Source organism: Embiotoca jacksoni, unplaced genomic scaffold (assembly GCF_022577435.1).
Source record: "Embiotoca jacksoni isolate LCO1_2020_lvr unplaced genomic scaffold, fEmbJac1.0.p SCAF_13, whole genome shotgun sequence".
NCBI lineage: Eukaryota > Metazoa > Chordata > Actinopteri > Embiotocidae > Embiotoca > Embiotoca jacksoni.
Genome location: NW_027185263.1, coordinates 2,650,815 through 2,665,307, shown reverse-complemented (window position 1 = coordinate 2,665,307; position 14,493 = coordinate 2,650,815). Strand labels below are relative to the sequence as shown.

General features: G+C 42.1%; 1 protein-coding gene across 1 annotated transcript; it reads right to left on the bottom strand.

The window, feature by feature from the left end:
* Positions 1 to 519: 519 nt before the first annotated feature.
* On the bottom strand, positions 520 to 13,628 carry lig3 (ligase III, DNA, ATP-dependent). The gene is made up of 21 exons (XM_069145920.1): positions 13,526 to 13,628; positions 11,959 to 12,527; positions 11,265 to 11,393; positions 10,879 to 11,112; positions 10,626 to 10,777; positions 10,346 to 10,512; positions 9,825 to 9,902; positions 9,571 to 9,739; positions 7,057 to 7,212; positions 6,040 to 6,171; positions 5,868 to 5,947; positions 5,171 to 5,258; positions 4,990 to 5,067; positions 4,713 to 4,836; positions 3,911 to 4,053; positions 3,739 to 3,813; positions 3,147 to 3,293; positions 2,859 to 3,012; positions 1,688 to 1,776; positions 1,515 to 1,598; positions 520 to 1,222 (listed from the first exon to the last, which is right to left on the bottom strand). The coding sequence occupies exons 2-21, from the start codon at positions 12,497 to 12,499 to the stop codon at positions 989 to 991; spliced, it is 3,054 nt and encodes a 1,017-aa protein (XP_069002021.1). The 5' UTR covers positions 12,500 to 12,527; positions 13,526 to 13,628; the 3' UTR covers positions 520 to 988.
* Between the last annotated feature and the right edge of the window lie 865 nt (positions 13,629 to 14,493).

Genomic DNA, 14,493 nt, shown 5'->3' with positions numbered 1-14,493 from the left:
GGACAAAATGCTATAGTATGATATTTTTTTTTTTCCCATGTTTTGGACGAGATACTGTAGTGGATAGGAATTTAAAGGCAAATTAATTTTTTATTGTTAAAAAGAGTTTTATCCGTCATTTGAACATGAATAAAACCAAATCCTGAATAGGTGGCGTTAAACATGGAGTGGATTCCTGTTAAAGTCCCTCCTGACTACGACCCTACTTTATATCAAGAGTTTATACCTTACAGTTACTGAGAAAATCAAAGGCAAAGTTCACTTTTTTCGCATTTTGACATTGAATTTCCTCATTTAAAATAGTCATTAAAAATAATCGGTAATAGCTGGTGAAAAACTTTGACTGGATTCCCGTTCAGGAGAATCTCGACTATGACCCTCAGTCATTTCAAAAGTTTGAAAAGTCTCGGGACTCAAAATGAAACGTATCCGTCAAACGTGGACCAGAAGTCGTTTGAAAAGGCAGTGATTAGAAATCAATTTATTTTTACTGCAAATACTCCAAAACACAAAAAAAGATGAAATTTTGTATCAGCATTTTATTCATTCTTGTTTTCAGTTCATGAGCTGATGTTTGACACTTTAAAAAAAATGTTTCGGTCTGGCAAGTGAAAAGTGACACCTGATGAATAAAAAAAAGAAAAAACAAAGAATCATTTTCAAGTATTTCCTGTGATTGATGTGTAAAACAGATTTTAAGATGGACTGTCCTCACGTTTGGCGGCTTTAACTACAAATCTCTAAATCTTCCTTTCACCTGTAAATGATCAAACAATCACCAGGACTCACGATCTTCCGACTACCTCGGACTAAATGTTCGGTTTGTAGAAGAAAAGTCAAAAAGCCTCAAAAGGAATAAATTAAAAAAAAAACCCCGCCTGGTTCAAACCGTGTGATCCGCCCGTGAAGACGATGTTGTTGAACGTGGATTTAAAGCGTTAAGTTAAAGAAGCGCGTGACAAAGCGTGTTTTTGTTTCCCCTCCCGCGCTAGCAGGGCGCTACGACGCGCCTCTTGCGGATACATTCCCAGATCCAGCGGGACGACACCTTCTGGGCCCGGCCGTCCTCTTCGGGCTCGGCCAGCGTGTGCGTGGCCGAGGCGGCGTCGTACTCCGACACCAGGTCGCCGTCGTACGCCACGAAGTAGCGCCTCAGTTTGTCGAAGTCCTGCACCGAGACGGGCAGGAAGAGCTTCACGCCGCTGAAGATGTCCAGCAGCGTCTGCGGGACAGAAAACGGTTTTTAAATGAGCGTTCGAGGCTCATTTATCGTATCCCAAAGCTGTATTTATTATTTTTATTTGATTTTGTTTTTTTGCGTAAATACTAATTTCTTAATCTATCTTGTACGTATTTGTAACCGTTTTTCATTTTACGTGCACCTTTTTGTTTTTCTACGCCGCTGCGACGACGAAATCGACTTCACGGTAAAATTCCCCGCCAAAATAAAACGCCCGATCGACTTCCCGTTTCGGCGTCGACCTGCTGTAACGTGACTTTTGTCGCCGACCCACCTTGTCGTTCCGCATCTCCGGCGGCTGAGACGTGCTTTGGGTTCTGGTCTGTCCGTTGCTATGGAGACTCTCCGTCTTCTTCACCTGTAAACACACAGCGGGTCGGTTCGTCGTCAGAGGAGTCCCGTGAGATTTGCAGGTGTAAAAAAAAACAACCTTCTTTGGTTGAATACCTTCTTGGCGCCGGGGCCGTCTGAGCCGGGCGGGCGTGGCTGCGACTTCACCACCTTGGGTTTGGGCGGAGCGGCGCTTCTGCCGCCGACTGGGACGGAAAATCAAGAAGCGTTTTTCGGTCACATCCTCAAAACACACCTCTGAATTACAGCTGAATTCAAGATGAAATCTTCCGACTAATTCTTCTATTTTCTACTTTAAAATAAAAACTTCGCATTTCTGTGACCCGGGTGTGTTTTTTTTTTGTTGTTTTTTTTACTGACACTTGATTTGTTTTTTATGAGTATAAACGCTGCAGACGCCACAGAGAGGAACATGTTTAACACGCTGAAAATAAACATGAATTTATGCAGCAAAGCAAACGTTTGAATTAAAGCTGTTGATTATTTCATTTCAGACAAATGCAGCAATTTTGATGTTTGGTAATTTTTTCAGTATTTTTTAATATAATATATAAAATAATTAATATAATATAATATAATATAATATAATATAATATAATATAATATAATATATCAAACTGTTGCTGGTTCGAGCTTCTCAAAGAGACAATTTTCCTGCTTTCTGTGTCTTAAATGATTTCATGATTAGATTATTGGCTGGACAACTTTAGAAGCCGATGCTGGCCGATCACAGATCAATATGTATTTGTGCTGTAAGAAAACTTATTTACGGCACATAATGCAGAAGAAGACGCTCATTTTGATGTTGTTCTATTTATGATTTTAATTGAGTAAATAAATGATTTTTTTTTTTTTTTTTAATTTTAATTCAGAAAAAAGTCTATTATTTATAAAAGTAAAATCAAGTTAAAGGAAGTTAAAAAGATCTTGTGGAGCACATTTAAAAACTATTTATAGTTATTTTGAATTATGACATTCCTTTTGACGACATAGTTTGGACAATAAATGAAACTATCCTGCTTTTACATTCTGGTCGGAGTATCAACATAAGAAATATTTTAACTTCCTAAAATTGGCATCAGCTTTGTAAATCCAGTATAATTTGGATTCTTTAAAATAAAGTTCTTTAAAATTGAACATGATTGTAATATTTCGATGGACCTTCATCTCTGCTGTCTGATCGTCTTCAACTAAAACAACCTGTAAACATCCTGTTTTCGTACTAATCAGTATAAAACCTCGTCCACCTTCACGTCCGGCTACTCACCGGTCTTCTTGGGCGGAGCGCCTCTGTGGGACGCCGGCGGCGGCGGCGAGTTCCCTCCGCTGTCGCCCCCCGACGACCCGCGGTCGTCGTTGGACGCCGACGGACCGGCCGTCACTTTGAAGTCGCAGTTCTCCTTCGAGATGCGGAACAGCTCCTGAGCAGAGCGACGAAAAACCCACAACACGTGACGTTATCACAACCGAAGCAAATCGGCAGCAATAATGCCAGAAGATTTAAAAAAATAAATAAATAAATAAATAAATAAAAAAAGCCGGGTCGACGTCGTACTTTGAGCTGCTGCAGGTTGGTGGCGCTCTTCCAGTCCTTGTCGTCGCGGATGCGCGTCATGCGGGGGAAGCGGATGGAGATGCCGTCGGCGGTGTGCATCTCTGATTTGGAGAACTCGGCGCCTGTGATCTCCCAGACGGGCGCTCGCTGCGGTGGAGAAAAAACAACAACAACAACAACAACAACAAAAAACAGCAGGTGAGACATAAATGACGAGAAAAAATATACGACTGCACAAAAAAGAAAAAAAAAAACAGAAGCCGTCATTGTTACTGTTCAAGGACTATTTGTGTGTGTGTGTGTGTGTGTGTGTGTGTGTGTGTGTGTGTGTGTGTGTGTGTTCATCACAGTGGAAGCCAGAGGGGGTCATTTTAATCAGATGCTGTTCAATCTGAAGTGTTTGTGTGTGTTTGCAGGTTTGAAAACTCTGCAGCTCAACTCGTCATTATCTCAGGACAGTTTTTGTTGTTTTGTGTCGAGATGTTCCTGCACACTTAAACACAAGAGATGCTTTTAACTTTGTCGTTTCATTTAAAAGCTCCGAGGTGGGTGACGGAGCTCCGCGGTGGGAAACAGAAATGTGAGATCTCACCTCGGGATCGCGGATAATGAAATCTGGATAATAGTTCTTGATGATTTTCAGCCAGCCGGGGATTTTGCTCGGGTCCTGCACGGAGACACGCAGAAGATTAATTTCAGATTTTTTTTTTCCCTAAAGCGCCGGCTCGATGCTCTCTCCTCCCGAGTGGATCCTCCCCGCTGACCTTGCTGATTTTGATCATGTCCAGCTCCTTCTGGAGGCGCGCCAGCATGGCGTCATCGTAGCCGCCGGAGCACTTGGTGACGGTGCACCACTTCTTGGAGGCCGGGTCGTAGCAGCCCATCAGGAAGCTGGACATGATGCCCCCTGGTGGACAGAAGAGGCCGGACAGCGTTAGGAGGGAACGTTTTGTGTGTTCATTACTTTTCTCCCTGCTTATATTTTCATATTTATTCTTTCCGCTCTGAGGATTGTACTCTTGTTGTTGCATTCGTTATGTTTCCATCGCGCACATTACGCCCCGCCCCCCCCCCCACCCACCACCCACCACACACCTTTGTGTCTTTTACCCAGTGGCATCCTCTCCTCATGCAGCATGTTGTCTAGTTTGTTTAATCACCATATCAGCGTTTATATTCTTTATTTCATCAACCCTGCAGATATTGTAGTGTTTATGGTAAATATTAAAACCATCTGAGTGTTGTTCAGTAAAAGGCTTGTTGGCATAGTTACCAAAACACATATGTGGGGAATGTCGTGATTTTTTTTGTTTTTAATATGTAAATGCTCATTAACCGGGGGCCCTTGGTTGCAATGCGTTCCTCCTGTCAGAAGGTGGCGGTAAAGCACCTGAAGGCTGTCTGGCAGCTGCCATTAAACAACATGAGGAGGAGAAGAAGACGTTGCAAACAGGCGGCGGGATTAGACGCCACGGTACGAACTAGCCTGTGTGTCGTCTTCTTCTTCTTCTTACAGGAGGTTTGCTGAGCACGTAAGATTTAAAGATGTTTGGAGGTTTCACAGACCGTTCGATCCTTTCCCGTAGAACGCTCCCAGCACCACCAGGTCGGCCGTGTCGGCCATCGCTCCTTCGTTCAAGTAGTCCTTCTTCACTTTCAGCCAGTGGCGCTTCCCTGGCTCGTAGGAGCCCTGGGACACACACACACACACACACACACACACACACACACACACACACACACACACATACACACACACACACACACATCAACCCTGATCATCATGTTTTTAACGCAAATCAGTGGAAATGTGACAATAAAACAAAATAATAAACCAACTGACCTTTATGTCTTTGAGCACGAGGCCTTCGAGTCCCTCTCTGATGACACGAGTTATCATTTCAGCCAGATCCCCGGCTCTCTGACACACACACACACACACACACATATATATATATATTTATGTATCATATCAGATGTAAACATAAAGCATAAAAAAAGTCAGATTGAGAGTGGAGACTCACAGTGACGTGCTTCATCTCAGAGAACAGGATCCTGTTGGGGACTTCCACCATGTTGTCGTGGAGGAACTTCCTGCGTTCAGACAGCGGCCTGAAGAAGACAAAGTCAGAGGAGACGTGTGAGTCAGCGTCGACCGTTTAGTCAGTTTAACTATTTAACAAAACTAAACGATAAAAACGCACATAACACCGATGGAAAAAAAATGTCTACAAGGTCATTTTTCTGTTCACTGTTTGAACTTCAGCTTCAATAGTTGTTTTTTTTGTCTTTGATCCAAATGTTGGACTGCAACTAATCAGACGTGATGCAGCACCAACGTTCTCCTGCGGGAGGCACTCATGTTTCATGAAAACCGTGCAGTGTTTTTAAAAGACCTTTGAAATATTTAAAGGACTTCAGATATTTTAAAGAGCAATCAGGGACTTCATTTTGCATAAATCTAATTAAAGTGTGACTTTTTAAAGGATCCTCAGACGCCCTGTTCATGGACCAAAGAGGGAAACTAACTTTAAAGGAGCTGAATTTAAAATCTGTCTCTCACACACACACACACACACACACACACACACACGCACACACGCACACACACAAACCAACCAATCAGAGGGACAGAAGCCAATGGCTCAGTCAGGAAGTGAACATCTTATTAATGGAGTTAATTCAAAGTCTTTTTTTTTTTTACGTAGTAACACGCGTTACCTCTCCATGAGACTCACGCCGTTGAAGTAGATGCAGTCGAAAACAAAAAGGCCCACGTTGGCATCTTGGAAGGCGGCTTTCTGCGGGGAGAGGATGAGCGACAACAAACGGTTAAAATTAAAAAAAAAAAACCAGGAGGCTGAAAATAAATAAATAAAAAAAGGTTTATCACCTTATGTACGCCGAGCGTCCCGAAGGGCAGCGGTTTACTGGTCTTTGTGTCAATTAGGAGGACTTCAGCGTCCAGGATCATACTGTGGCCCCCAGGAAACGCCTGAGGGATGTAGTCTTTGAAATGGACCACCTGAGACATCGAGAGACACACACACACACACACACACACACACACACACACACACACACACACACACACACACACACACACACACACACCTCAGTTAGAGTAGAACTAAGAAGAGTCTGGCACTTCTACTGCCTTCTAATTTGTCTAATCAAATAATGTACTTGACTTTAAACATGATGAACATTTTTTATAAGGAAGAGATCAAATGACATTTAGTCGGCGGATTTATCATCTTTTTCTGTGGAGGATGATCAGAACAGTTCTGATCTTTTTTTTTCATTCATCAGAATAAAAAAAATAAATACAAAAAAAACACACGAGGAACCTGCTGTAATTAGACTCCGTTCACAGAATGTTTAATTAACATGAACATAAATGGCCTAATTACAGCGGTTGCATAATCAGCCAGGCTGAAGGTCTGAGGACTCAAACGGGTCCACTGAGACCACGAAGACCCGTTTCTGGGATCTCTTCATTGATTGTTGTTCAGACGTTTGGTTTTGTACACAATGCATAAAAGCTGGACGGATTTTTCTCCCTTGTGCGTTTGTGCTCGGCTGCGTTCACCCGGAGGTGTTTTTCTTTTTGTGTGCGCAGCAGCGACATCTAGTGGTTTAAAGGAGCTAAATGAAACATAACGTGCAGCTGTTTTTATCCCCTCCACCGTTTTTTAATGCACTCAAGCTGAGGAAAAGCTGGAAAATCTCTGTGGGAAATGGGTGAATTGAACGCCGTGGAAAATAGCTCTAAGCTCCTAATCCTGCAGGGATCAACCTGAAGACTCCTCGTATCGATACGCATCATCATAGTAATCAGTAAACAGCTTCCCGGGAGCGTTGTGCGTTTTTGTGTTGTTGTTGTTGTTGTCGGTGCGACGACACTGACTTTGTGAGGCAGCACGGGCTTCAGGCTGCGGCTGAAGTAGCTGAAGGTGTCGCCGCTCTTGTGGACCTGCACGCGCTCCCCGTCGTACTTGATCTCCGAGTACATCCCGTTGGGGCACTTCTTCATGGCGTACTCGACGGATTTACAAGCCTCCGCCTGGAATCACACGGGAAAAATAATCATTCATAAACATTTATTCTTTATTTAAAAGGTCTCAACAGAGAAGCAAATTCTTCTATGAACCTCTAAGTCCATTAAAAGCTTCCTCTGGTTGGTCCGCTGGGGACAGAAAAGCTCATCTCTTGGACTTTGAAGGCTTTCAAACACACGTTTTTCTTTTTTAATTTGAATTTGAATATGACTTTAATTTATGTATTTTAATTACACACTCAGCAGATTTTCTTTTGCAATTCGGCTGTACTTACGCCTAGTTTTATCTCCTGGCACAGAGCGTTTGATTATGCGTTTAATGAGTCATAGATTTGTTGTACAAGATTTGGATTTGCGTGTGTGCATCCAAACTATTTCCTACGAAAGAGGCCGAGAATTAATCTGGATGGAGGGTCGAGAGAATCACAATAATGTTCATGTCATTAAAAATGTGATTTATTTTAGGGAAAGTTAACATTCAGACTCTAAAATAGATTTTCAGAATAATTAAAATGCTACTCTTTGAGAGTAGTTTTATTATTTTGCAGAAATTATTGTCGTCTTGAGGTTTATTTGACATGTTTGCTCTAGAACTCATGTTATGGACTTTATAGCTGCACAAAACAAAACTTATGTTTGTTGTCACTGTGGCCCAAATTTGACAGAATCACGAGAATAAGCACCAGAAATGCCAAAACAAAGAAAGTGAGGCCCAAACTTGGCCCGCTTGGTCAGCTCTGATCTAGAACAACAATAATAATCCTGACAGCAAAAAAAAGCCAGTTATTATTTAGCAGGTCATAAACATATTCCCCGGAGATACAGCGACAGAGGATGACGAGGCTCTTCATCTTCAGAGAGACCGAAGTTGTGGATCGTCAGGAAATAGACTTCGCTGTTTGTTTGTGACCTAAAATGTCACGTAGCTGCAGCGAGTTTCCATTTGCTCTTTCATAAAGTGTAATTAAAAGTCTGCATGTGTGCTTTTTTTTTTTTTTTTTTTTTAATGGGCGGGAAGCTGAATTAATGTTTGGTCACACCATGGCAGCGTTCAGAATTATCTGTGCCGTCCAGCTGGCGTCGAGTCATCAGCTGGAAACAGTCCGAGCATCATGTTCTCCGCTTCTTGTGAAGTTTTAACCTGATATGAAGGAATCGGTTTCAAGAGTTTGCTCACAGGCGCTGACTCAGCGGTTCCTCCTCTTTTTTTCCTCTCGTGTGTCTGCTTTGTTTTCGACTAAATGTTTGATCGTCTTCATCCTAACTGAACAAAAACAAAGTGCTTTTGTTCAAGAACAATTATTAAAAATAAATAAATAAAGGAAGTGTTGAGTTTCTGAGTCCAATAAACTCGTTTTGTCTTTTTTTTCTTGCACACAAATTTAAAGTGAAATCGAAACTTGAAGCTTTTGAGCAATCATTAACAGAGAGGTCTTAAAAAAAAAGTTAAATTACCTCTAAAAGTCACATTTTATCTTCTTTATTTCCTTTTTTAAACCAAACATAATATTAATGCTACAATTATCGACTTTTTACTGGAAATCTATTTCTGATTTCATCAGAACATCAATAACGTTCCCTGAATCAAAAATAGATTATTATTATATTATTAACTTAATGCTGGATGCAAATTGTATTATGAATTAGCAATTAAAGGATGCCACTAGTTGGAGGACCCAACATACTCATTTTAATTTATTAATGGTGTGATTTATGAGGTCAGAAAAAACAATAGAGTTTAATAAGTATAGAAGTAACTAAAATGTGTTATATTGTGTTTTTTTCTGTTGTATTTGTTCGTATTGCAATTGTAAAAAAGTATTGAAAATAACTCATTTGTAATTGAATAAATAAAGAATATAGAATATTTTGGGCTGTTTAGAAATTTTGTAAATATACGGGGAAATTTTTTTATTTTTTTTAATTGAATCCAAATGAGTTGAAACTGTTTGTAAATGTGTGAAAACATGAGATTCAGGCAGCTTTCTGAGAGTGATTTAGGTTAGAATATACGGCGGTGTGCCCATCATGGTACTGTACATTCATGAGGCACAAACATTTGGTCTCCAAATTAAATCATTAGTTTGTATTCATTTTGACACGAACAGCTGAAAAACAAAATGACATAAAGCTGAAAGGAGCCATGAAGAGTTCAATGTCGCAAGTGTGCTGTTGATAAACATTTGAGCCCTCTCAAGTAAAAGTACTCTTTTAGTATAAATAAAATCACATCCATATCTTATTTCTTTCTTTTTTACATCCCAGCGGTGCGAACTCGTCAGCCTTGCTTTCACATACAGATATTAAACAGTATAACTAGAAACGTTGGAGAAACGTTGTCATATTTCTATTGGTCGTGCTCACCAGCATGGGCTGGACGGGGGTCATGAGCGAGGCCTCCACGGTGAGCAGCTTCCTGGGTCCCGACCCGTTGGACGCCTCCTGCTGATTCCTCAGCACCCGCTCGATCACGTCGCCGAGGTTACGCGAGGCCTTGAAGGCGTCGTACGCGTTGGGATCCACGGCGTCCAATCTGCACGACAATGAGAGTTTTTTTTTTTTTTTAAACTCTCTCTGTGTGTGTGTGTGTGTGTGTGTGTGTGTGTACGGGAACATACACGTGTTTGGCGCCGGAGTTCATCTTCAGGTCGTGTTTGATCAGCCGAATGATGCACTTCAGGTCGTTACTGGTGCATCTGTGATGAGGAGAGAGGACGCAGATGATCAGAGGAGCAATTTCAGAAAAGAATCGTAATCTTTTTAGTCAGCACGAAATAATGTTTCTGTCCGTTTACTGCCGGCAAGATGAAATTTATGCCAAATAAAGACATCTGTGTGTGTGTGTGTGTGTTGGATGTGCCCGAGGCAGACCATCTAAAAAGACGGGGAAAAAAAACGCACAAATGCCAACAATAAAAAAAACCCATCAAATGGAAACAAACAGCTGCACCATTTACAAAAACTACAAAAAGAAATGAGGTCATGTGTCTCCCCGACTCCTTGACGCTCCGCTGGCAGTAACAGGAAGCCGTCGTGTGCGGAGGCGGAGCTACAAAAGACGGGACCTGCCGTTATTTGTACGATACCTAACGTCTCCGTGTTTGATGTTTGCCTGGTTGCTACGGAAACGACGCCTTACTTTTTGGCGACGTCCTCCAGCTCCGTCTGCTGCTCGTCCTCCTTGGTCAGCTGGGCGAGGCGGGTCAGCGACGCGTCCACTTCCTGGATGGTCAGGAGGCTCTTGGCGGACGGAGGGAACGCTTTGCTCTCGTCGAAGAACATCCTCACCGTCTCAGACACGTCGCCCTTAACGAACAAACAAACAAACAAACAAAAAACAAACCCCAGACAGGTTGTATTTTACAGCGAGTGTTTTTACAGGAGGAGTAAAGTGAAGGCTCGTCGGACGGACCACGGACCTGCTCCAGGTCGCGCACCATGTCGTCCTGGTTGCATCTGAATATGCGGCTGAAGAGTTTTACAATCTGCTTGTCGTTGAGGTTGTAGACGCTTTTCACGACGCCCGGCAGCAGCAGCTTCACCGTCAGGTAAAGATCTCCGTGGAACTTATCTGGGACGGAAAAAAAAACAACTCCAATCACGGACGATGTCCATATATATATGAATATATATGCAAACTATAAAATACCGAGAAGTAAAAGCCACGCCCACCTCCGCCGGAGCCCTTCCTCAGGAACTTCTCGATGATCTGCGTCTTGGAGTTGTAGCTGTTGATCTCCGCCACCATCGCACACAGCTTGCGAAACTCTCTGAAGAGGCAGTCCTTGTGCTGAAGGTCACACAGCTGGGTGGACAGGGCGCTGCCTTGGCTGGCTTTGGCCGGGGAGGAAGAGGAGGAGGAGGAAGAGGAGGGTCCAGGGCTGCCGGAGCCGCCAGCCTTCGCAGCTGACGGGAGAACGAAGAGGGGCGGCAGCACGATTAGTTTCCTGATCTCTCTCTCTGGATCTCACATTGATTCCTTTTTGTTTCGTTTTTTTTTTCTCTTTCACGAATGTCTTTTCAACAAATTCAAACCTCGTGAGTTCGGCACGTCTTACCGGTGAAGCCTGAGAACTTGCGCGGCGCGTTGACGGACGGATCGGCCGGAGGAGCCATGAGCTGCCCGCCGGTGTTCATCTTGGCCTGCACCTTCTTCTTGGGAGTCGCATTAACTTTGGCCATCAGGTCTACGACACAAGATGAACATTAAATTAGAAACCGCTTATCGAAGTAAATGTGACTTTTCAAAATAAAAGTGAAACGATGAACAAGAACAAAGATTTGAAAACCGAATGAGTTTTGAACGGACCCACTTGCCACACACACACACACACACACGTGTTTACATCTATACACACTTGCAGTGAACTGTGTATTCCTACACACACACTTCAACATATGTACACGCACACGCCTGTTTTGTTGTTCATTCATTTAGTCTTTTTAAGATGTCTTTAAAAGCCGACTCAAAAAAAACAACTTTTCTCCTCGAGGGAACCAAACGTCGTACCCCCCCCCCCCCCTCCCCCCCCCCCCCCCCCCGGAAATAGTTATTTAACAAGAAAGAAATTCAAACATTTAAAAAAAAATTACCATTACCATTAAGGCAGAGAAACTCTGAGGGAATGTTAAAACCACAATAAAACAAAACACACGGACAAAAAAAAAGAAAAAAAAAGACAAGCAACAGTTTTATAAAATAATAAGTGTTGGAAAGCTGTGAGAAAGTGACTGTGAGTGTTTCTTGTGTACCCGAGACGTGTTTATTAATGATCTCCTTGTCCTCGTCCTGCAGCTCCTCCCAGCCCTCCAGATCCGTGATGTCCTCGATCTTCTTCGTGGTGGCTCTCGCCCTCTCCAGCTTCTCGAAGATGCACTTCACGTGGTGCCACTCCTTCATCTCGCCGGCGGACTCGCTGAAAGGGTTCGGCACGATCTTGCCGATGCGCACGACGCCCTTCGGGATTTTGTCTTTGCACTTCTTGCACCCCGCGGTGCCGCGCTTGGCGTACTCCACGATGAACCTCTGCTCCGACATGTCGGCCCGGTCGGAGAAACGCCGGCGCGGGGAAAGCCGGGGAGGATGAAGGTGTTGGAGTTCACGGGGTGCCGAGGACAACTGACGGATTTTCCCGGAGAAATTGAAAGCGTGAGGAGGTGCAGAACGTTCGGAGCGTGAAGAGACGGAAAAGGCTCGACGCGCCTTTAAGAGCCGGCACCTGACAAATAGTCCGAGAGGTTGAAGTCCGACACACACGGTCTTATGAAGTAATAAACTAAGAGGTCTCTGCATCCAGCTGTGATGGCGGGCAAGTTAAAACCTAAAAAAAACACACAAAAAAAAAACAGACATAATAGTTAAAGAGGAAATTTGTTCTGTCTAAAACCAACAGCTTGAAGATTCGCTGACTCAGCTTCTGTCATTATTGCTTTCATGACAATACAACATTTCAACATTCGTTTAATTTTAAAACTTTCTGCAACTCCAGTTTAGCAGCAACACCGGTGCACATTAACAAAAAGATCAACTTAAGACTTTTAATTACTTTTCAATGACAGACAGAAAGCAAATTTAATACCTGTTTACAGTCATACTGAGCAGACGGGACAATATGGCCTCGAATTATTATTATTTATTTTTTCAGCAAGCACATTACAATTATTTTCAGTCACGTCATAATTAATTGAATTAATGTGACTTTGATTTAGATGATGAAAGAGCATCACTGCTGTCTTTTAGCTGTTATATGTCTATTTGTGTCTGTGAATTTACATTAAGAGCAAGTTATAACCGGAATTAATTAATTAATGTATTAATTAATTAATGTATTAATTATGTATAATAACATTAATAGTGCACGTGTTTTGAACTTTCTATGTTTTGAGGAGATGGTGGTTTATTTTTATCTGCTAACCCAGACAGATTTGAGAGATAATTACCAAACTTTTTGCATGAAAAGATTTGTTTAAAAAAAATAAATAAAATAAATTGGTGAAACTTTGGTTTAATAAAACGTAAAGTGCTCGTTGTGCCTCCAATAGTGAATTAAGATCACTTTGCCTGCATAAATAAATAAATAAATAAATAAATAATAACCGAGCCCACTGTTAAGTTACATAAATCCAAAATTTAAATATGATTGTTAAAAAAAAAAAAGGTGTAATTATGGTGCCACGAAGGCAAACTGGAGAGCTAACGTTAGCATTAGCCGCACCGACACACAACTACCGAAGTTGAACAGATTTCACACCGACTGTGACAAATAACTTCACGCGTCTCTGATGTTTCTGTAAATATTTATTATATATTTATATTTACCTTATCGACGCCGCGTAAAATGGGATAGTTCGGTTTAAACTGCTAGCTCGTTTCATTGTTGTGAGTGAGCAGCGTCAAGCTAACTTTAGTTTGTTTATAACGCCGCAACGCACTTCCGGTTTGGAGCTACAAAATAAAAGCGTCTTCTCGGAATTTTTTTTAAATTAGCGACGTGTGATTTCTGTGTAACCCTTTTATTTACAACGTGCACACAGGTGCCACACTATGTAAACAATAGAAAGTGTCTTCTTTTTTTCTTTTTCTTCTTTCTTTCACCGAGATGTGTTTTTGTTTAAAGGCTAAAACACACACAACAAAAAAAAAAAAATTTCCATTTCCGGTGACTCTCCGGTTAACGGTGGTTAACTTGACCGGGCGAAGCCAAAAAGGAGCTGCAAAAGCAGGCGTGGGCTGCCAAAGTGCCTTCACAATGCCTTTGGTAAGACATTTAAACAGAGTAAGTATACCGCCACCTGCCGGACCGGAGGACTTATACACCACTATTTTGCCACATGCAACCAATACAAATTAAAAATAATAATAAAAAAATTAAATAAATTTGGAGATACTGGGCAGAGAGGGTATGACAAGTCCAATCTAAAACGAAGTGCAGTAAAAAGTACAAGATTTGAGAGATGTGTTAAATGGAAATACACAAGTAAAGTACAAATACCTCCAATTTGTATTTAAATAAAGTAGTTAATATACTTCGTAACATCCCGCCACTTACAGTAGATAAGATAAACCAAGTTAAAAACACGTAATAAACATTCCCAAAACGTCGATTGCGCAAGTCCCCCCTTTTGAACTTCATGTTTCCTACGGTACCTGAATGCACCAAAAGCCTCCCGATGATTTGTAAACACGCTGAATGCGTGTAAACGCTACGTAAACTGCGTACGTCCGACCGGCCGTCAGCGCGCGGCCCGACGCAACGCGGTTTACGTAAACAACGTAAATAACGGCGC

Coding starts and splice junctions, on each gene's coding strand:
- lig3 (XM_069145920.1), bottom strand. CDS start 12,499: ATGCAGAGACCTCTTAGTTTATTACTTCATAAGACCGTGTGTGTCGGA. Junction 3,814..3,910: donor ACATGATCAAAATCAGCAAG/GTCAGCGGGGAG, acceptor GTCTCCGTGCAG/GACCCGAGCAAAATCCCCGG. Junction 1,599..1,687: donor ACGGCCCCGGCGCCAAGAAG/GTATTCAACCAA, acceptor GTGTGTTTACAG/GTGAAGAAGACGGAGAGTCT.